This window comes from Thalassophryne amazonica, chromosome 18 (genome assembly GCF_902500255.1).
Source record: "Thalassophryne amazonica chromosome 18, fThaAma1.1, whole genome shotgun sequence".
NCBI lineage: Eukaryota > Metazoa > Chordata > Actinopteri > Batrachoidiformes > Batrachoididae > Thalassophryne > Thalassophryne amazonica.
In genome coordinates, this window is record NC_047120.1 from 43,927,851 (window position 1) to 43,950,610 (window position 22,760).

Sequence of the window (22,760 nt, forward strand, 5' to 3'; positions counted from 1 at the left end):
CTGTGCACCGGCAACATTTCCTGCATATTGTTTTTTTTAAATTGTTTTGTTAATTGTGTTGGCAGCATGGCCCAAGCAGTGGGTCGCCCCTTTGAGTCTGGTCTGCTTGAGGTTTCTTCCTCAAATCTTCAGAGGGAGTTTTTCCTTACTACTGTCCCCTGTGTGCTTGCTCTAGGGGTTGGTAAGGTTAAACCTTACTTGTGTGAAGTGCCTTGAGGCTTTGTTGTGATTTGGTGCTATATAAATGAAATAAACTGAATTAAATTGAATTGAAATTATATTTGCTCATACATATTCTATTACAAAGGAAATGGTAAGAACATGGAAAAGAAATAAAGTTTATTGCAGTACAGTTCCATCTTACTTGCTTACTTAATGAGTAATAATACACACACACAGTGTTTAAATAATATTTTCCATTGAACAATTTTCTGAACCCGGATGTTCCAGTTATCAGAGTAAGCCTTGTTCAGAAAATTAATGAATAGAAAATATTATTTCAACATTCAACACTTTGTTTTCATTGTTCTTTAAGACCCCGTTCAGACTAGTGTTGGAAACCTGTGTGAGGAAGAATGTCTCAGCACACAACAAACTTTCCAGAACTGATTCCTACACACGTGTCCAAACTCAGAACGGGTCAAGTCAAATCCAAGCCGTGCGCTTGTGTATATGGGGTGTAAGTTTGTTTTAAAAATGGAAAGCAAAGTTATATTTGCCTCCCCTGTCCCTTTTCTTTTGTTGTTGATCTAAAAAAACAATTCGATCTATGACTTAAAACAGTGACCTGATCTGGACAGCAACTTTTGTGATCAGAGACAGGTGGCAAGACCAGGAATCAAACCAAGGTCTACATATTGGTAGTCAACTGAGCTACCTGCTATACACTACTTTCTACAGATATACACAATTTAGTCAGAGTTATTAATACACTCAAAAAAACTGATGCATTGGATGAACTAAATTCAATTATGAGCAGGATATTCATCTAATAAATATATGTAGCCCCAACTCTAATAAAGTACATCCATGCAAGATGAATGAATGAATGAATGAATGAATGAAAACTGTTTATTTCGAACATTTGATACAACAACAATTACAAGATAGATCAGTAAAGACAACAACAAAAAAGTTCCTACTGTGTACCAAACATGTCCGAAAAGGGGTAGGGTGAAGCATCAGCTTATTTATCCCTACCCCTTCTTCCCCACAACCAGTAATACCCTTTGCCACATATACACATAGATTCCTACACACCTAAACCGATATTAATATATATATATATACATATACATACACATATATACATACACACATCAACATACATACACATATACATACACATATATACACATATACATATATACACATATACATATATACACATATATATACACAAACATAAATATACACCTACACATACCTACTTACATACAAAATACTATATATTTACAAGCCGAAGCAAAAAACAAAAACACCCTAACCCTCATTACCCTTCCTCCTCCCTATACCCAGAAAAAAACATATTTTTGTACCGCTGTTTGAACTGGTTCATGCTTGGACATTGCTTGAGCCCCACTCCCAATCTGTTCCACATCCTCACCCCACAGACAGAAATACAGAAACCTTTTAATGTTGTTCGTGCCCACTGATGCTTTAAATAAAATTTCCCCCTCAGACTGTAATCCCCTGATCTGTTAAAAAACATATTTTTAATATTTGCTGGAAGTAAATTGTTTATTGCTTTATACACAATTTGTACTGTTTGAAAATGAACCAAGTCTGTGAATTTTAAGAATTTGATTGTAAAAATAGTGGATTTGTATGATCTCTATAGCCAGTATTATGAATAATTCTTATAGCTCTTTTCTGCATTACTGATAGTGATTGTGTTGTACCTTTATAAGTATTACCCCATACCTCTGCACAGTACTGTAAATATGGTAAAACCAGTGAGCAGTAAAGAATGCGGAGTGAGTTGTGGTCCAGAATATGTTTCGCTTTGTTTAGAACTGAAATGCTTCTTGACAGTTTACTTTGTATATGTTTTATATGAGTCTTCCAGTTTATCTTATCATCTATTATCACCCCCAGAAACTTATTTTCATGTACCCTTTCAATATCTACCCCCTCGACTTGTAACTGAACCTGTATGTCTGTATTACAATAGCCAAATAACATGTATTTTGTTTTACTTAAGTTTAATGATAATTTGTTTCTGTCAAACCATATTTTCAATTTTCCCATTTCTATACTGATCCTCCTCAGTAACTCCTGCAAATCCCCCCCTGAACAAAAAATGCTTGTGTCATCTGCAAATAATACTAATTTTAATAATTTGGAAACATTGACAATATAATTTATATAAATTAGAAACAGTTTTGGACCCAATACTGACCCCTGTGGGACGCCACAAGCATTGTCCAAGCATGATGATGTATATTCCCCCAACTTCACAAACTGTTTTCTGTTACTTAAGTAGCTTCTCACCCAGTGCAACACCAACCCCCTAATCCCATACTGTTCAAGTTTATTGATTAATATGTCATGATTAATTGTATCAAAAGCCTTTTTAAGGTCTATAAATATTCCAACTGAATGTAATTTGTGGTCTATGGCGTTTGTAATCTCCTCAACTGATTCTATTAATGCAAGTGATGTTGAACTATGTGCTCTGAATCCATATTGACTATCAGTAAGTAATTTATGTTTATTTATGAATTTGTCTAATCTATTATTGAATAACTTTTCTAATAATTTGGAAAATTGTGGAAGCAAAGAAACAGGTCTATAATTTGTGAAGTGGTGTCTATCCCCAGTCTTATACAGCGGCACAACCTTAGCTATTTTCATTTGATTGGGAAATTTACCGGTTTGAAATGATAAGTTACAGATGTATGTTAATGGTTCTACAATCCATTCAATGACCTGTTTTACCACCACCATATCAATTTCATTTAAATCGGTAGATGTTTTATATTTACAATTATTCACAATGTCTATAATTTCATTTCCATCCACTGCTGTGAGGAACATTGAACAGGGATTTCTTTCTATGAGATTATTATCCCAATCCTCAGGTTGGGAATCGGGAATTTTTTCTGCCAAGCTTGGTCCAATATTTACAAAAAAATTATTAAAACCGTTGACTACCTCATCCTTATTTTCCTTCTTGACATTATTATCAATGAAATACTGAGGGTAACTCTGTTTTTTATTACCATTTTTGATAATGCTATTTAATATATCCCATATTCCTTTAATATTGTTTTTGTTATTATATAATATGTTACTATAATATTCCTTCCTACATACCCGTATAATATTAGTTAATCTATTTTTGTATTTCTTATATCTATTTTCTGCCTCTTTAGTCTTTAGTTTTATGAATTCTCTATACAGTGTATTTTTCTTATTACATGCATTTCGTAACCCTTTCGTCATCCATGGTCGAGCTTGGATTTTTTGTTTTCTGTAGTCTTGTTTAATTGGACAATTTTTATCATATAATGATGTAAATATTTGTAAAAAAGTTTCATATGCACTAACATCACTTTCACTGTATACCTTTTCCCAGTTTTGCTCCTGTAAATCCTTCTTTAGTGTGTTCATGTTTTCCTCTGTCCGCACTCGCCTGTATTTTATTTTCTCCTCTGGCTGATTCCGCCGATGGTTTCTATTATAAACGATGAAAACTGGTAGATGATCACTAATGTCATTGATTAATAATCCACTCACAGTGTTATTCTCAATATCATTGCTGAATATATTATCAATTAAGGTGGCACTATGGGATGTAATTCTGCTTGGCCTGGTGATTTTTGGATATAAACTCATACTGTACATTATACTGATAAATTCATCTGTTATTTTATGCTTATTTGGATTGAGCAGATCAATATTTAAGTCACCACAAATGAACACAGTTTTTTGATTAGTTTTTGAGAACATTTTTTCCATACAGTCAGTGAATGCTTCAATACTAGATCCTGGTGCTCTATATATACAGCTGACTTTTTGCTTTTTTCTTCACATATTTCAATAGTTATACATTCTAATAAGTTATCAATCACAGTTGTCATATTGTCTACTATTTTATAATCCATGTTCTTATCCACATACACAGCCACTCCTCCACTCTTATTTTTTCTGTTTACACAATTAAATTCATATCCATCCAGTTCAAAATCCATTCCTTTATCTTCATTGATCCATGTTTCTGATATAGCAATTATGTTAAATATTTTTTTAAACTGACTTAAATATTCTTTAATGTTGTTAAAGTTTGCATATAGACTTCTGCTGTTGAAATGGATTATTGATAATTTGTTATCCGTTCTAATGATCCCATTAAAACTGTTCATCTGTATAATAGCAACAACTGTCATTGATATTTGAGAAGAAATTATTGTCTGGGTCTATATCGTGCTCCAAGTCCAGTACATTGTGGTCTGTGTATTTAAATGTTCTCAGTTCTACTTTTCCATGATCAGCAATCCTTTGAGTTATATCCTTCTTGTCTCCAGATGTAGATGAATAGGTAGTAGATGAATAGGTTCCTCTGGTCTGTGTCATGGTGTTGTGATGTGTTTGTGTCCTCATACCTTATTGGTCATATCTGTCCAGATCCTCGCTTTAAGAAACACTATTGTTCATATTTGTCCAGCTCCTCGATGTTCCTTATTGCCATAACCTTTGCTTGTTCTGGTGATCCGTTCAGTTTGATGAATATTTTACAGTTTGAAGTCCATGTGTGCTGGATTTTTCCCTGTTTCTTTAAGAAGCGTGCTTTCCTGGCGATGTCGGCATTCCGTTTGGTGAGATGTTCATTGATGAATACGTTTGTCCCTTTCAGTTTTCTTCCTTGTTTTAACAGTGCTGTTTTGTGTTTTCTGTTGATGAATCTCATGATGACGGTTCGTTTATCACCGTCATTTCTCCGGGGCAGAGGGTGGCACGCTTCAATGTTATTTAAATCCATTTCTATACCTTTAGATAGGAGGAAATCAGCAACCTGTTTTTCCACAGAGCTGACCTCCTGTTCACTGGGCTCCCCTCCGCTCTCATCTGTTACCGCCCGTGCGTAGGACCGTGGTTTGATGTGAAGACCTGTGATGATGACGTCGTTAATTCTGGTGTATTGCTCCAATTCAGCCACTCTATTTTCCAGCTGCACCAGATGCCGGTCTTTCTCGGCATTCTGGAGCCGTAATGCCTTCACCTCCTCCACCAGATCCATGATTGATTTCTGTTGCTGCTTCACAACAGAAATCTCCTCTGATAGAAAGTCCAGAGATTTTTTAATATCGTCACCTTCCTCCGCTGTCAGAACCTTCTTAGGCCCCATGGTCGGCTTATGAGCAGCTTGTCGATCGCCGATGTTAACAGCCTGCGTTGTTTGTCACCGGGATGGATCTGCACTGCGCTGGTGCCGCGCGGCCTCGGTGTTTCCGCGCTGATGGATCCGCGGTGGCTGCACGAGGCCTCAGTGAATTCACCACGTTGGGCGGGCCTCGGACGTTGTTGCTGTCCAGTCGCGGGGCTAAGTTGCCGGTTGAGGTGGTATTCCCACTGTCCGGGTTGGCAAACACCGGCGTGGCAGATGGCAACTACAAACACCACCTCAGAAAACTCAGGTACAAACTTTTTGCAGCTCACTCTGACGACACGCAGCTCTGACTGACTCTGATAATTTAAAGATAATTTAATTGAATTTAGTTGGGACTACATATATATATAAGATGGAAATCCTGCACATAATTGAAATGAGTTCATCCAGTGGGTCATTTGTTTGTGTGATACACTAAAAAAACTGACTCACTGGATTAGATTCCCCCTAATAAATATATTTAATCCCAACTAAATTAAATTACATTATCTTGCATGGATGTGTTTTATTTCAATTGGGGCTACATATATTTATGAGATGGAAATCCTGCACATAATTGAACTTAGTTTATTCAATGAGTCATTTGTTTGTGTGATACACACAAAAAACTGACTCAGTGGATTAGATTCCACCTAATAAATATATTTATTCCCAACTAAATTAAATTACATTTTCTTGCATGGATGTGTTTTATTTGAGTTGGGGCTACATGTATTTATTAAATGAAAATCATGTACATAATTGGATTGAGTTTATTCAATGAGTCATTTGTTTGTGTGATACACACAAAAAACTGACTCAGTGGATTAGATTCCACCTAATAAATATATTTAGTCCCAACTAAATTAAATTACATTATCTTGCATGGATGTGTTTTATTTGTGTTAGGGCTACATATATTTATTAGATGGAAATCTTGCACATAATTGAATTGAGTTCATCCAAAGAGCCATTTTTGAGTGCACTCTAAACAAGTCTCAACTGCACAGTACTTTGAGTTGATGAGACATGCAGGTTTTTTCTTCATGTCAGCAGTTGCTTCTCTGTGCTGATCTACTTATTGCCCTTATTGAGCAGTGGCCATTACCTAATAATATACCATAATATGATTTACTGTATTTTTACCAGGTAAATATTTAGTAATTATGGAACTGTGGAATAAAAGACTATCCACTTGCAAAAACATGAGTAATAATAATTAAGATGACACAAACTGTAGAATTCAAGATATCGAAAATGCAACAGCCCTCGGGGCTTATTGCCAGATTTATTTATGACTGCAAATAAAAGAAATTATGCACATTTTTAATTCACTGTTTAAGTCCCTGCTACTAAGAGGTAAAAAAAACCCCCACAGAAACCATCTAAATTATTCTGTTAATTTTAGTCTGTTATGACCCACTGAACTAACAGAGAACTGCTGCCAGTGTGTATACAGACAACAGAAACAACCGCTCTCATCCAGCCCAGTCTCACGCTATTAGATTGTGATGTCATCATGAAAAGTAGTCAATTTTCATGATGGGGTTGTCTATTCTCAACCCTAATAACACTAATGTTAACCATAACCTTAACCCAAACATCACACGGCGGGTGCGCTAAATCCCCCCGTTTGTGATACCATCCTGAAATGAGCTGTAGATTATGACTTTCCGTGATGGCATCACAGACTGCTGTGATATATGGTTCTGTCATCATGTCAGCCAATCAAAGAAACCAACGTCAGACCAACAGCTGAGAGTTTTATTTCACAACGCGATGAAGGACAAACACTTCCTGAACAAGTGCAGCTCAGCTTTGGATCTCTCAGCAGAGGGACAAACCATGAAAACCCACAGTCCAGAACCTCATGTGAACGAGTCAAATCACACCAGGGCAAACACCGCCACACCAGCTGGAGAGACGAGTGGGTCCAAAGGGCTTTACACAGCGAAGAGATGAAAACTAATTCTCCACATGGCACCAGCCTCGAGGCCTTCTGTGGTACACATCACACCTTCCAAACTGACAGAAACACACTCACAGCTACACCACTTCTGATAACTTCTGTTCCCTGTCTGACAAAATGGAATATTCAAATTGGCAAACAGGCGAATCAGGTTCACAGGTGGAGAACTTACCTGTGGAAAGACCGCTTACTCGTCAAATACCTTTCCTCAGCCACTACGGAAGAACCGTGACAGCAGAAAACAGACGGTGTCCTCATTGCCGTCCCCTGACCGGACACTTGCTTCACACTGCTCCCTCGGGTGACCCCCCGCCTCCTTCTGGACCCGTAACCCGACCGCATCACTGTCTGCTCCACTGGGACCATGTGTACTACACCTGCAGAGGCCCACAGTTTGACATTCCCGTGTGTGGATTTCACTCAGTCTGTCAGACAGACAGACGTTCCCTCGCTTTCTAACTTTCCCTCTGTTTGCTGTCGCGTCAGCGTCACAGCAACTTTCCTTCCCCCAAAGTAAAAGCGCTGTGTGTCCTTCACTGCCTCCCTTTATCGAGCTTTATCCCCCCTCCGCTGCGTCTGTTTGCTGGAGTTTCTGTTCCTCTTTACCCTGTGCTCTCCTGCCCGCCCTCTCTCTCTCTCTCTCTCTCTCTCTCTCTCTCTCTCTCCCTTTCATTGTGTAAACTAGTGCTGTCCCTTGCTGACCTTGGGTTTTAAGAAAGGCATGAAACCATTCCCTTCGCTCCGTTCATTCTGTTCCACCTTTGCATGTTTCAAATTCAAATACAAATGTTTTTCTTGTTTGCTACAGAACACAAACAAAAGGTATCAGATTCAAGCATTCAGCAAAACTGACCAGCCGTGTGTCTCCCGACTGCTCCCTCTACTGCACAGAGGAAAGAAACGTTGGCTTTTGGTAGACATTTAAATACCCTGTTGGATCTTCTCTATCAGTCCCTGTTAGGGGAATGTATTCAAAGGGACAAAACCACAAGATCTGGCAGCATAGGAGGCTCTAGGATTGGGTGTGATGGGGTGGCTTAGTGAGATCAGGTGGCTCAGTGAGACCATCGGTGGATTACCAATATATGGGCCAGGATTAGATTCCAAGTGTGTCCTCCAGGCTGTCCGTGTGTGTCCTTGGACAAGACACTTCACCTACGTTGGGTGAGGATTGGGTTAGTAAGCTGCAAAGTTGTTTTGCCTTGTCCAGGTGGAGTTGTTGACTCTCATTTGCTTCACACTATGGTATCTGTAGATCAGTGTCAGCCTGATGGACATCAGGGTCTGTACAGGAGTTCAATTAAATTTAATTCATTTTACTTACAGTATATGGCGCCAAATCACAACAAAGTTGCCTCAAGGCAGTTCACACAAGTAAGGTCTAACCTTACCAACCCCTAGAGCAAGCACACAGGTGACAGTGGTAAGGAAAAACTCCCTCTGATGATCTGAGGAAGAAACCTCAAGCAGACCAGACTTAACGGGGTGACCTTCTGCTTGGGCCATGCTACAGACACAGTTGACAATACAAATACACAGGAAATTTTGGGAGTCCTTGCTGGTGTACAGAACAGGAGCCTTGCAGAAGAAGACACCAACTATGTCCATCATAAGATAAGATAAGATAAGAAAAGCCTTTATTCATCCCTCAATGGGGAAATTTCAGTGTCACATCGCAGCATAGAACAATAGGAATAGAAGGGCATGCAATAAAACCAACAAGTAAGATAAGTCCACTTCTCTGTTATATTGTCAGTTGTTGTGTCATATTTATATTCATATTTGTGTGGGGTGTTTATATTGGATGGGGTTTTGCTGTTTTTTATGGATTTGATTGTGTTTTTTCTTTTAATTGTTTTTATCATGCATTGTATGCAGTATATGAGTCCAAGATGAATTTCCCTTTGTGGGATAATAAAGTATATCGTATCGTATCGTATCGTATTGTTCATTCAATATTTTCAGCCTCTGCATTTTGCGTTGGTAATCACTGATCTAGTCTTATAGTATCCTGTTTCCACAACACCTATGACATATTGTTTATTCCGTACAGTTGGATCGAGTGGGTAAATTCACACCAATCACACCATACAAGATGTTTTTCTTTTCAAGACTACTTTAATGCATACTACTTATAGTGAAAAAAGAAACTGACTGCTGCCTTGTCGAATAATTCAACAAACCAGAATCTGGTCAAATAGGGAAACAGGCAGATGGCCGTCTAAAATTTGGAAAGCATGAAGATATTGAAGTTCTCTTGGCTATCCCTCAAGATTGAATATGATTGTCTTCTACTGTTAGCAGCTGTGTTGGTATGCTTGCATATGGCGGATGAGTCCACCTTAACTGCACATATCTTGATACAGTTAGGTCATCTCAGTGCCATAGGGGAAAAAAGAGGGCTTCTATTCTTGCTTTTTTTATTTTGATTTTTCTAAAACTCCACTTGTTCCTTCATGGATTGCCCAAAGTAACTCTGGGCATTTGGGAAATATTCACCCAAGAAAGAATGTCACCATCTACTAACATCAGCATCGCTGCTCTTGAGTGTTGCATTAAGGAGGTGGTAGGTACTTGAAATTCATTTTCAAAGATATATTTGCACTTTTACTTCAACCACATTCCTATCACCATCACTACGTTATACTGTATTTTTAGTAAGTCCCTTCGGCTGCTCCCTTGTTTGCACTCGGGGTCGCCACAGCAAATCCAAGGTGGATCTGCATGTTGAACTGGCACAGGTTTTACGCCAGATGCCCTTCCTGACGCAACTCCACATTACATGGAGAAATGTGGCAGGGGTGGGATTTGAACTGAAACCAAGCGCATTAACCACTTGGCCACAACCCCTGCAATATTTAATAATTATGGGACTGTGGAATAAAAGCTTACCCACTTGGAAAAACGTGATCAATAACAGTATTTATAACAGTATTAACAGTATTTATGCTCCGAACTACCCCACCTAGAAAAAAAAATCTTGAGCCGCCACTGTCAGGCTGGCACCAGCACTTTAATTTCTGCAAGCTGTTGAGAACACAATACCTAAAGGTCTTGAGAGAATTCCTAGTGCTTCAACAGTATTCCCAACTAGCGCTCCCCCCCCAAAAAAGCACCCTGGGGCAGTTTTGCACAAAGAGCTAATTGTCTCATGATGCAGGCCTTCTGAAAAGGGTGATGTGAAGGAAGGAGGGAGTGAAATTCCAACTTTTATCAATGCGGCAACAAGCCTTGAGATGTGTTTGACTCTCTGTCTCGCTGCTGGATTCCAATGTCTCAGAGCCGCGCATAAAAATCTGATAAGATCAGCACTAAGCAAACATTTACCTTAACTGTTCCCATATGATTTGCTTCTCATACTGAGTTTTACAAGAGCTGGAAAAATCTATTCTATGCTGTCAGAGTTTATACACTTAAAAATCAAAATTTAGGGCAATCTTTCACACATGCTCAGTTGGGGCTGGAATTTGTCCACCTGCTGTACAAAAAAGCAAAAGCCGGAGGTCCTTTTGTGCCATCTAGTGGTCTCGGTGGCAAGGTAACCCAAAGTCATCACAACCACTGCAGTACTGTGTCAGCATGTTAAGGTTACGTTCACAAAGTCATTCCACTGCACATAAAAGCCAAGTAAAAACTTCTGTCGTAAAAAGACGGGTGAAGCGGCTTATTAGCGGGCAGTACTGCTGGATCTGTGAAAACACTTTGCATAGATGCATTTATTTTTCTTGCCAAAAACTGCATAAAAAAAGCTCATTTTACAAGATATGCAGTAGCAAAACATACATCCATCCATTTTCTATACCCGCTTACTCCAAGTAAGGGTCACAGGGGAGGTGGAGCCTATCCAAAACAACATGTAATATAAGAATAAAGCACGGTGGATATTAATGAGGCAGCATGGTGGATTAGTGGTTAGCACTGTTGCCTCACAGCAAGAAGGTCATGGGATCGATTCCCACCTGTGGCCAAGAGAAAAGTATGTACAAAACTGTGAATATTTCAGTGGCGGTGGATATTGCCTCATGGTGACTTATATTGACCAACAGAATAGAATTCTGGGAAAAGTTGTGACTTAGTGGTTAACACTGTTGCCTCAGAGAAAGAAGGTTGTGGGTTCGATTCCCACCTGTGGCCTTTCTGTGTGGAGTTTGCATGTTCTTCCTGCAGGTTAGGTGAATTGGAAACTTTACATTGTCCGTGTGTGTGTGAATGTGTTGTTCTGTCGATATGTGGCCCTGCAACAGACTGGTGCCCTGTCCAGGGCGTACACTGCCTCACGCCCTATGACTGCTGGGACAGGCTTCTTACCCACTTACTCCCTAACTGGAGTAAACGGTTGAAGACAGTGGTGGCACCAGGAAATTTTTGTTGGGGGGGTCTGGGTAAAAGTTGGAGAGGCTCCACAAAATGTTGTCAAAATGAACAGTATATAGTAAATTGCTTTATAAATACCAAGGTATATGTTTTAGTCACCCATGCTCCTATAAAATGTGGTATCACTGCACACACACACATCACTTAGAATGACTGCAAGGTCAGTAAACTTGCACATAGGTAGAAATAAAGATAAGTGAAGTTTTAAGAGTGGCCGTAATAAATATTTAGGAAACCTAAATTTTTGGAGTATGGAGGTAAATTTGTCTCATTAATACAATGCACAGAGGGTGATTTACAAATATCCTTTGATTTGTACATGTGCTTTGTGATCCACAAACACAAATTTCTGATTTGTAACGTGTGTGGGTTTTTACAAATAAATGTTTATTTGCAAAAATGAAAATTCTGTTTGTGAAGGGTGATTCAGCATTGGTGGATCACCGAACACACACATTCATCACTTTGTTCAGTTATGCAATATTGAGACATTCTCAGCACAAAACTACAGTTGAGATCCACAAATATGTCAGTCGCTATTCACATTATTGGCAGAATTATTGGGGGGCTTGGCTCATTATTGGGTGGGCTTAAGCCCCCCCAAGCCCCCCCTTGGCGCCGCCACTGGTTGAAGATGAGTGAGTGAGTGAGTGAGTGAGTATTATAATGAATCACATTTGGTAGATTGTGACTGTGAGAGTCAAGGTGAATCTCACATTACTGCAGCAGCCATTAGCCACCGTCTTGTGCACCTGCAGCAGGATACGTGTACTTCTCATTTACATTAATCTAAGAAACATAGACACACACACACACACACCCACATGCACGCATACACACACTGAAATATGCACAGATGGAGTGACATTTTACACATGCTCAAACATCACAGCCTGCCAGCTCTGGAAAAGCACTGCAGCACTGCTCTGTGCGCACAGAATGACACAGACATGTGACTGACAAAAGATCCTTGAGGGTCTGTTCTAAGGTGACCAGATGTCCCACTCTGTGACCCAAATTGAGATGGTTTCTGGTATTGTTATTGACAATCAGGCTTCAGTTTTGTCACCCTAGTCTGTTCATTAAAAGCAATATGATAGATGAGATCTGCATACCTGCACAAATACATCATTCCATTCTTCCATTCTGCACATGTTGGTAAAATTAATGACCTGTCTGCAGGTTATGTTTTTAATAATTGAACAGGAAGAAACCCCAAGTAAAACCAGATTATATGGGGACCATCTGCCACCGCCTGCATTTCATTTTGCTCACACTTCGGTGACTCGTGTCCTGTTAAATATTACAAGTACTGTTTGGGCTAAGGACAGAATTATTCTGTCTCCACCTAATTTTTCCCATTTTTACTTCTGCCACGAAGGTTGTTAGTTTATTACCTCCGCCAACAAAGTTTATTTGGCTGCTTGATTGTGAACAACCTGGAGCCCACAATTTTTCATATATTGTTATGAGGTTTTTACTGAATATTCATATCCTGATAGGCAAGAACTGATTCAATTTTCAAGGTCATAGGGCAAAGGTCAAAGTCAGGAACAATCTTGAAAAAAATCCCTATCTTTAACATTGAACAAATTTTCAATAATTCATAACTCAGAAAAGATCAAAGTCTTTTGATCGTCAGGAACAATCTTGAAAAAATCCCTATCTTTAACACTGAACAAATTTTCAATAATTCATAACTGAGAAAAGATCAAATTTCTTCTTCTTGAATTTAATATTGAAAAGTCCATTTGGTGTACATGTTGCATTATATCTCAATCAAAAGTGTCTCAGTCACTCTCATTTTTCTGTTATGGATTTACATACACCACCAAAATTGGATGGAGGTTCCAATTTTATGTCGGTTTGTCTATCTTTCAGTTATCAGTCGGAAACCCAAGTACCAAAAAGCAGTGAAAAATTGTGCATAGTAGAGATAACCAATGTTCTGTGAAAATTATCTGAAAAAGAACTGAGAAAATGAAAAAGTCAGAAAAAAAAACAAAAACCTGAGAACGCCACAAAAAAATAAATAAAGAAATAAATAAAACAAAACTTTGACTCAAGTGCATGAACTAAATACATACTCCTGACATTTGATCACATCTAATTTAGCTTATAAAAAATCCACTTCTAACAGGACTTTGACTTCGAAAACTTTTTCAAATGTAAAATTTTGCAGAATTGGAATCTAGCGTTGGCGGAGGTTTGCATTCTACAAGCGCGGCGCTCTACTTAGCTTTGTTTTATGTAAATCAGCGGGAATACGCAAAAACAATCACCTGTTTTTCATAAGATGTGATGGAATGGCAGAAAATGCGTGAAGGAAGAACTCAATAAATTTTAGAATGTATTCACATCAAGAGGCAAATGTAGGAATTGTGTGGAATATACTTTTTTCACATTTTTATTTTATTCACTTCTCAAGAATGGTAAATGGACTGCATCTATATAGCGCTTTTCCATCTGCATCAGATGCTCAAAGAGCTTTACAATAATGCCTCACATTCACCACGATGTCAGGGTACTGCCATTCAAGGTGCTCACTACACACCGGGAGCAACTCGGGGATTAAAGACCTTGCCCAAGGGCCCTTAATGATTTTCCGGTCAGGCTGGGATTTGAACTAAGGATTCTCTGGTCTCAAGCCCAACGCTTAACCACTAGACCATCACCTCCTCCCCTAAAAAAAAAATTACACAGCTCTTTATTCAAGCATTTTAAGAGTGATAATGTGTAGGATTTAGAGCAGATCCAGATGAAAGCTCCAATGCAGTATTTTTGTTTATTAAATAAATAAAGATATTTGTGAGGGGTGAACATAACTGGATCACTCCATTTCATGGACATCGGTGTGTACTTGTACTCTCTGAGTGCCATTCAAGTAAGACTTTTTTGTTTGTTTGTTTGTTTGTTTAGTTTTATTCCATTTTTAGTTTGGTTATTTGGTGTCAATCGTTTTTAATGTGAAACTGCTTTGATTACCTCTACAATGTGTTTTTGGCTGGTTTGTTCACATTAGTCACATAGATACTTAAAATTATACGGACCGACTTTTCATGAAACGTGGTCGGTTTAGGAACACAGTTGCAAAAATCTGCCTTCTGTATTTTTGTCTTTTTCATGAAATATGGCATAAATCTATATTTTCAAACTAGAATTTACACTGATAATCAAAGGGCTGGAATATGGATTTGCAGCAAGCAGAGCTGATGTGCCTGTTCTGATTTTTCAGAGGTATGTGCTCTACTGAGTGTCGTGGTAGCTTGTATTTTTCTTTTCTTCAGGGATATTATTTTTTTAATTGTTAACCCTTGAGCGACCAAGTGGGGTAACTTATGGCCCCCAACATAGATTTTTGTGCACCATTTCTACTAAAGGCCATCAAATATGGCCATCAGGTATTGCGTCCGTCTGTCTGTCTGTGCTCAGCATAAGTCCTGTCCTATTACTGCCAGACTCTTGAAATTCACAGGGAACATTCTTGAGACACAGACCTTGGACAAGGGAGGTGATGGCGTAACAGCTTGCACGTTGGACTGGGAAGCCAGCGACTCCGGTTTGCTTCCCGATCGCAGCCACGCTCCCGACTGGCACTCTTAACATCGGTGCTGGGCAGGAGGGAGAGACACGTGCCGTGGGCCCTTCTGGAAACAAGCTTCGTGCTTTCGTTGGTTACCCACGTTAAATATGATCCTCTTCTTCTTGTCTTCAAAGATGGTTAATCTTGACCCATTTTACGCAGTATTTTAAGAGGTTATAAAAGTCACATTCTGTTTCAATCTGATCCGTTTACTTTTTGAGTGACGCAAATGACAGCCAATCAGAGTAGAGTTGCACCGTGGCATCAGTTACTGGTCTCTTCAAAACTGCTTAGTTATTTGTGTTTATATACATTTTCTCATATATTATATAAAAGCTTGCACGAAATAAACACTTCTAAAACTGAAAACGCGCTTTTTGGAACACAATAACACATCTGAACTTATTTACAAGACATTTTGCGGTGGTTAGCGTGGTGACGTCACTTCAATGGTGTAGCCTCTTGCTAACAGCTGGTATATTATGTAAAAGCTAGCGAGAAATAAAAATTCTAAAACTAAAAACGCTGTTTTTGTAAGACCTCTAGAGTCATTTACAAGTTATTTTGCAGACATTAGCTTGTGCGCTAATTTTTGCTAACTCAAAGCTAACTTGCTATGAAGTTAAATTTATCTTATTAACACCTGCAAATGCACAGGGGGTGATCTACAAATATTCCTTGATTTGCACAACGTGAACAAATGATGATTTGATTTGTACATGTACAAAGTGTATGTAAGACAATGGGATCTTAATAATTAATAATTATACAACTGCAATTATAAAGAACACAATACTCATATGGTTGAGGGTATTTTAGCATTGCGTTATATATTTCTAATTTTAATCCGTAAAAGTTTCTACCATGAATTTGTCAATCTATTTGTCCTGCATTTGGTCGTAGAATTTTGCAAAGATCGGCTCTTCCGTGAGGCAAGTATAATCCAAACCTATGACCCTGGGTAGATCTATGAGATTTTCACATTATAGCTTCAGATGGTTGTAATTTGCCAACTCTAATCATTACAGTTTACTGTTTTGCAGAGAAGCAGCAGACCTAGAGTAGCAAGATTTACAGCTGTACAAGCATTGAGGCTGATTGTTGATGCCCAGAGTGAGGATGAAAAGGATGATGGACAAATATATTACAGAGTGAAATAAATATGAACAACCCTAAAACAATCATTTATATAGAGGTATTGCAATGTAAAGTCAATGGGTCACAACTAACCCCACTCGGTCATATTAGTCGCTAAAATAGCCGGGTCGCTTGCGGGTTAAAACACTTTCTCACTCATTTGCATTACCTCAGCTGTTCTATTGTACCTCTACATGTCATAAATTTTAGTGATCTTTAAGACACGGGCACGCTGACGACCTTCTGTCTCTACCAAAACAACAACTCACCTGCTTAAAGAGAAAGAGAAGTTGCTGTACCAGCTGCTTCCTAGCATCCCTCCCTCCCGTCGTCTAGGCGGCGTGTCGTCTGACCCGCTGCTCAGCCTCTCACTGGAGGGGGCGCGGGTGGCATCAGAATCCCCCGTTACGGTAAAGATAGAATCCGAGAAACTGGGTCTCTCATCGTGCGCCAGCGGAGCGAAGCTGAGCTGCACAATCTGACGCGCGCTCTGGCACACCGGCCCGTGGATGGTGGGCGTTAGAGTGGGCAGGTCAAAGGTCAGCACAGTTTGGGTGCTTGAGGTCAGCAGCTCCTCGCTGTCCAGGCTGTTGTACGACGTCCCTTTGGCTCGGTGGGACTCCATGATGGTTTCAAAGTGGCGGCTGAAGGTGTCCTCGGTGGCGCAGCGAGGATCAGAGACCAGGATGGGAGACTTCTGAGCCGGGTGGTGCTTGTCGAAAAAAGTTTCCTCCGGTCTGGACACAGAGAAATTTTTAGAAATGACAGTTTTAGCTCCTTCAAACAATGAAAAAGTCTCCAAAAAGACAGATTCTGAATCCTGGAACTGATTAAGCTAAAATGTTCCTGTACCTCCTCAGCAGGTGTCCAAACACCTCTGGCTCCTCCTGAGCCGCGTGCTCCCTCTTCCTGTTGTCTCCCTGCATCCGCACACTAGCCCAGCTCACCATTTCCTCCTCCTCCTCCTCCTCATCATCCTCATCTTCTTCATCGTCCTCTCTTCTACCACTTTGCTCCTCCTCCACCTCCTCTTCCTCCCCATACGTCCTCCCATAAGCCAGACCCGCTAGTGGGCTGCTGCCGATCCCGGAGGTGCCCTGCACGCTGCGGTTACTTCCGAACGCAGAGTCAGCATCGTCCTGCTCAGCCAGCAGCACCTCGTCTATGTCCGTCTCACGGTAGCAGCGTAGCGGGACGGCATCCAGGTCGGTTTCAGAATACTTCAGTGTCCGTCGGATGATGCCCATTTTGGGTGACGTCCCGATCACGGCAGGGGGAGGAGTCACTAGCTCCACATCCACATGCTGGACCTCATGATTTGCAGAAAGCAGAGGCAGGGAACAAGGGGGAGTCGGGGTGGGAGACTCACTGGAGTTACCACTAGGAGGAGCTGTGGAGGTTTCCCCAGAATCTGCATTAGAAGACATGAAACACAGTTAGGCCCATAAGTAATTGGACAGTGAGACAAATGCAATTTTAGCTCTATACAACCACAACTGTGGGATTGAATAAAACAATCAAGGTAAGGATTAAGTGGAGACTCTCAGCTTTAACTGGATTTTTCACTTGTGGTGATTGAAAACTAACTGGACCATTGGATGTTCAGCAGCGCAATTAATTCTCAATTTGTTTGTACAAAGGGAATTTAAAAATGCTTTTAAGAGATTTTTATTTTATAGAAGGGATCTTGGGGAAGGGAACTGGTGGTTAAATTCTGATCTGAATCCAGATTTATTTATTTATTTATGGCATTGCAAGAAAATTTTCTTTTCTGTGAAATGCTCAAAGATCACTGCATCAACCTTAATGGAAACAATAACTAAATAAATAATGTCAGTGTATATCAGTAAATATGTGGCGACTGAAGAAGTAAGTCAACAAGTGCATCTACAAAATTTCTGGAGGTCACTCCCCCAAAAAACGTCTGCATATTGGTGACAGACACAAGTGAGCATCAGTAAACCTCTTGTTTTGGGCCTTGTTGCTATCTTTATTATGCAGAATATACACACATGGGCAAAACTGTTGGTACCCCTGCATTTTGTGTACACATTTTAATAGTAAATAGTCAGAAATAAATGCAAGCAAAACAGTTTTATTTAATCAAAATATGTTTTAGAAATGTCTAAAGTTATTTGGCAACAAGAACAAAACAAAATGCTTTCATAAAGTGAAACAAAAATCCTGACATAAAATGTATGCTGACGCAATTATTGGCACCCTTTGAATTTACAGTAAATCATCACTTTTACAGCCAGTTTTCTTTAGACAGATCAGGGGATGGGTACATGAACACTGATGATGTTTCACTTTATGAAAGCTTTTTGTTTTGTCCTTGTCAAATAACTGGACATTTTTAGAAAAAATATTTTGATTAAACAAATTTGTTTTGTTTGCATTTATTTCAGAACCATATATTAAAACGTGTACATGAAATACAGGGATACCGCAGCTGGCATTCATCACCAGCACCAGCTGTCACTCGTCATCACCACAACCACATCTCCATAAAAGCCGGGCAGTATCTTCACCTCACTGCCGAGAAATCGTCTACCAATCAGGTAAACACTCAGCTGTAGTTTTGTGCCGTACAATCACTCTGAACATTTGCAGGCGTTCCTGTTGACTGGTCAGCAGCTGGAAGCTGGGAGGAGACGACGCTCTTTGCTTCTCGGATAAGTAGTCATTCAGGCGCTGCACGTTATTGTTCCTGCTTGACTGTTGATCTAAATTATGTTGTCTGTTGCTCTGTTGTGCACATTCACAACATTAAATTGTTATATTTTGGCTTATTCCTTTGTCCGTTCATTTGCGCCCCCTGTTGTGGGTCCGTGTACCTACACTTTCACAACACTAAACACTCCCTTCAAATTGGACGGGCTATTTAAGATGCAAATTTCCCAGTTCTCCATTTGCTGTCAAATGCTACCACTGCTGCGTCCACATCACTGCTGCCGCTCAGCTCCGCCTCCAACACAGCATCCATCTGTAGGCTCCAATTGGGGAAATGGGTATAGCTAATTATCATTCTCTAATATTACAAGCGTCTGCAGCGAGTGATGAGATCAGAGCCTAGTCACCAAACTCAAATTACATTCTGCTGCAATAAATATGATTAAACTTGAGTTTTCTCATTGAACTAGGCAAATGCAAGAAAGCAGCAGGCTACAACTCATCTAGTTTTTCTATGTGTAGATGAGCTCACTGAAATTTTGAATAAATATGAAGAATTAAAATGAAAGAAATATTCATTTTTATTTTGTGAAAGCTGATACACAGTTATTGTGGAACATGCTCTCACTTTTCTGCTCCCCTCCAGCAGTGTCTGCAGGAACACCGAATAAAAATTCCCACTTGGCACGTGCAATCTTCTGGCAGTGAAGTGAGGGCATGGGCAATGCACTGCTGCTGTCCATCTGGAACACAAGCAGAGACACAGCAGGACAATAATGCAGTAACTATACCATAACTATAAAGTCTTTATATTTTATGGGTTTGTAGGGAGACCTGCAGTTAAACAGCGTTGCATGTGTTTGGTGGGATCTATAATGGTGTTGTGTAGGCTGCAAACAGGAGTGCACCCACTGCTTACCTGTATTCCAGAAGTGGCAGCTGCAGTCTCATTACTCTGATGACTGGATTGACTGGACTCTGGGGACAAACAGTCCCTGTCCCCCAAGCTGCCTGTCACTCCACTGGAGCTCCTTGAAGAAGACCCTCCCATTGCACCATTCTGTCCCACCTGTGCCATCTCCTCTGCCCCCTGCAGGCATGGCTGCTGCACTGCAGTGTACTTTTCTAGCTCATTACCTTGTGCTTCCTCATCACAGCCCTCATCCTCTTCAGGAGAGTCCAGTGCAACTGGTCCCAGGAGGAGGATCTCTCTCCTCCTCTGCTCAGCCCGTTTCTGCTGGGCGGTAAGGCTGAGGGCCCTATGAGTGTGGTCGTTGCTGGATGCAAATCCAAGGTTGGGGCTTGGCCTTGGGCGGTCTGCCACATGATGCTCCCACTGTTGCATTGATGTCCAGCTGACAGGTGTCTCCTCAACACTTTGATTAATATAAAGCCTACGAGCAAGCTCTGTGCAGTCTCCTTTCTCAAAACAACTCAAGTCACCTTTCCTGTCAACACTGGGCGACCAGGAGTCCCCTGTGTACTGTGGGGGCTGACAGCGATGCAACGTGGGGCTGTCTGGTGCTCTGAATTCAGTTTGGAACAGCCGAGGATCCCTTATCGGTGAGCTGAACTCAGTGGGAGGACGAGATGGACGAAGGAAACGTGAAGGAACAGCAGGGGAACTCAAAGCCACGGCATCTGACAGAACTGTGCAGTAACATTCAGAGTTTTTAAGGTAGTCCTTCTGGAGTTTGTCATAATTAGCATAAGTGTTTGTTTCATGAGAACGAGATTGCAAGATAGAGTTTTGAGGCTGGTGAAAGTCTGTTGCTGGCATATGTTGGTCATTTAAAGGGATGTTCATCTTCACTGTTTGCTTAGTCTGTTGTGCAGTTGGAGTTGAGTTGTGAAATTCACCAGGGTTTGAGCCAAGCTCACTCAAAGCATTGTGCAAGGAGGTTCTTCTTTCATCTGTGAAAACTGAAGATATTTTGGAAGTCTCCTCTTGTATTCTACGAGTAACTTCAGGGCTGTGAGCAGGTAAGGAAGATTTGCTGTCACTTAACTGGTTCAGTCCCTCAGCTACATTATTGCCAAGTTGAAGGATGGCTCCTGGAGGAGAACTGCTTCGGTCGCATTCCCTGTGGACATGTCTCTGGGTAACCGGACTGCCTGCTACTACTTTGTCTTCTCCTGACCAGTGAACAGGGCTCTGAGACTGGACATGAGATCCAGGACTTGAAGGAGAATACTGCCTGGATTGGAATGAGTGCTGGTTTAACACTGGGCTACAAGGGATGCCACTAATAGCCTGGCTTTGATCTGTGGCATGGGGATGCGCGCAGATGTTCTGTTTCTGCACAGGGGATCCAGCCCAAGATTGACATCGTGGCTGTTTATTGTAGTGTGAAGGTGGGGTCTGCTGGAGTGCATGAGCCAGTTTAATCCTTAGTAATGGGGAACCAAACTCCTCCACGGCCCTCCTGGTAGCTGCCCTGCCGATGGAGTCCGACAGTGTTTGTCGAAGGCCGGTGGACAATGCCTGCTGGTGACTTCTTGGAGATTGTAAGGTCAATTTTGGACTAGAGCTGCACGAAGAACTGGGACTCCCAAACCACATGGGATCACTGAGCCTTTTGTGAAAGTGGGAACGAGTGGATCTGTCTTCTCTAGTTCCTCTCTCACACACATAGTTGTGCGGACTGTCGAAGGCCTTTACACTGGACTTCTCAACATAACTAAAAGTGACTAGGGAGCGCTTCTGATCTGGGGCTTCCTCTTCATTAAACCTCTGGCAGTTGGAAGATGTGCAAGAGCCAGTCGTCCTTCCAGAAGCGGGTGGTGGCAGAGAGCAGATGGCAGAGACCCCATCACAGGGTGAACCCCAATAGTTAATGACTGTTGGCGACTGGGATCTGTTGGCTTTCTGTAGCTGGAAGCTTACAGTGTTTCGAGAAGATGACTGGTGGTGCATGCAGTCGTGAACCAAATGGTGAGCTGCAGTGGACTTAGATAGGGTCGAGCAGGTTTTCTGGCTTGCTAACTGAGAAAGAAGATCTGCTGGACAATCCTGAAGTGAGTGCTGTTGACCAAGCCCATCTTTCTGTTCTTGAAATGTCTCTTTCCCTCCATTCTGATCTGGGGCAGACCTCACTTCCACATACAGATGAAGGACTTTTCCCGACTGGGACATGACCTCCACTCAGTATGCAACGAGGACAAAGATAAGAGACAGAAATGAAGCTGAGATGCTCAGACGGAAAGAAAAATATAAAAGATCGCCGTTGTCCTTTCCTGTTTAATTTTTTGTGTTGTTTTTTGGTTTATCTGTGTGTAGCCTGTGTAGGTTTGATTTTAGATGATTTCTTCCATTCCATCCATGACGTCTGTCTGCAGAGCAGAGACACACACAGGCTGAATGGACAGGACAAATGTGCCCATGTCAGATCTTCAGCAGCACCAGATTCGTCATCCCTGCGAATTACAGAATGGAGAATGTGTTATTTTTTTGTATCCTCAAAAGACTCTTGAAATAGTACATTCTAATATGAATTATAATAATGCTACCAGTTTTTATTTATTTACTTGTTTTTACCATAATTTGTGTCCTGTCCTTTAACCCAGTCCTATATCGTGATTGGTAGGATTATTTGACATCAGCCCCCACCCCAATTCAATTGAATTCAACTCAATTTCAATTTATTTCATTT

At 40.7% G+C, this 22,760-nt stretch overlaps 1 protein-coding gene across 3 annotated transcripts in view; it reads right to left on the minus strand.

The window, feature by feature from the left end:
* LOC117531381 (PH and SEC7 domain-containing protein 1-like) overlaps nt 1–22,760 on the minus strand; it is a 153,072-nt gene that overhangs the window by 76,728 nt on the left and 53,584 nt on the right. Inside the window, exons 2-5 of one of the 3 annotated variants that reach the window (XM_034194470.1) lie at nt 20,027–22,524; nt 19,736–19,850; nt 17,287–17,845; nt 16,704–17,171 (exon numbers count right to left, since the gene is read on the minus strand). In XM_034194470.1, the coding sequence (XP_034050361.1) occupies nt 16,704–17,171; nt 17,287–17,845; nt 19,736–19,850; nt 20,027–22,243 (3,359 nt within the window). In that variant the 5' untranslated portion in view covers nt 22,244–22,524. Of the gene's footprint in view, nt 1–7,512; nt 7,943–16,703; nt 17,172–17,286; nt 17,846–19,735; nt 19,851–20,026; nt 22,525–22,760 lie in introns of those variants that run through there. The other 2 variants (XM_034194472.1, XM_034194471.1) reach the window with 2 other exon arrangements.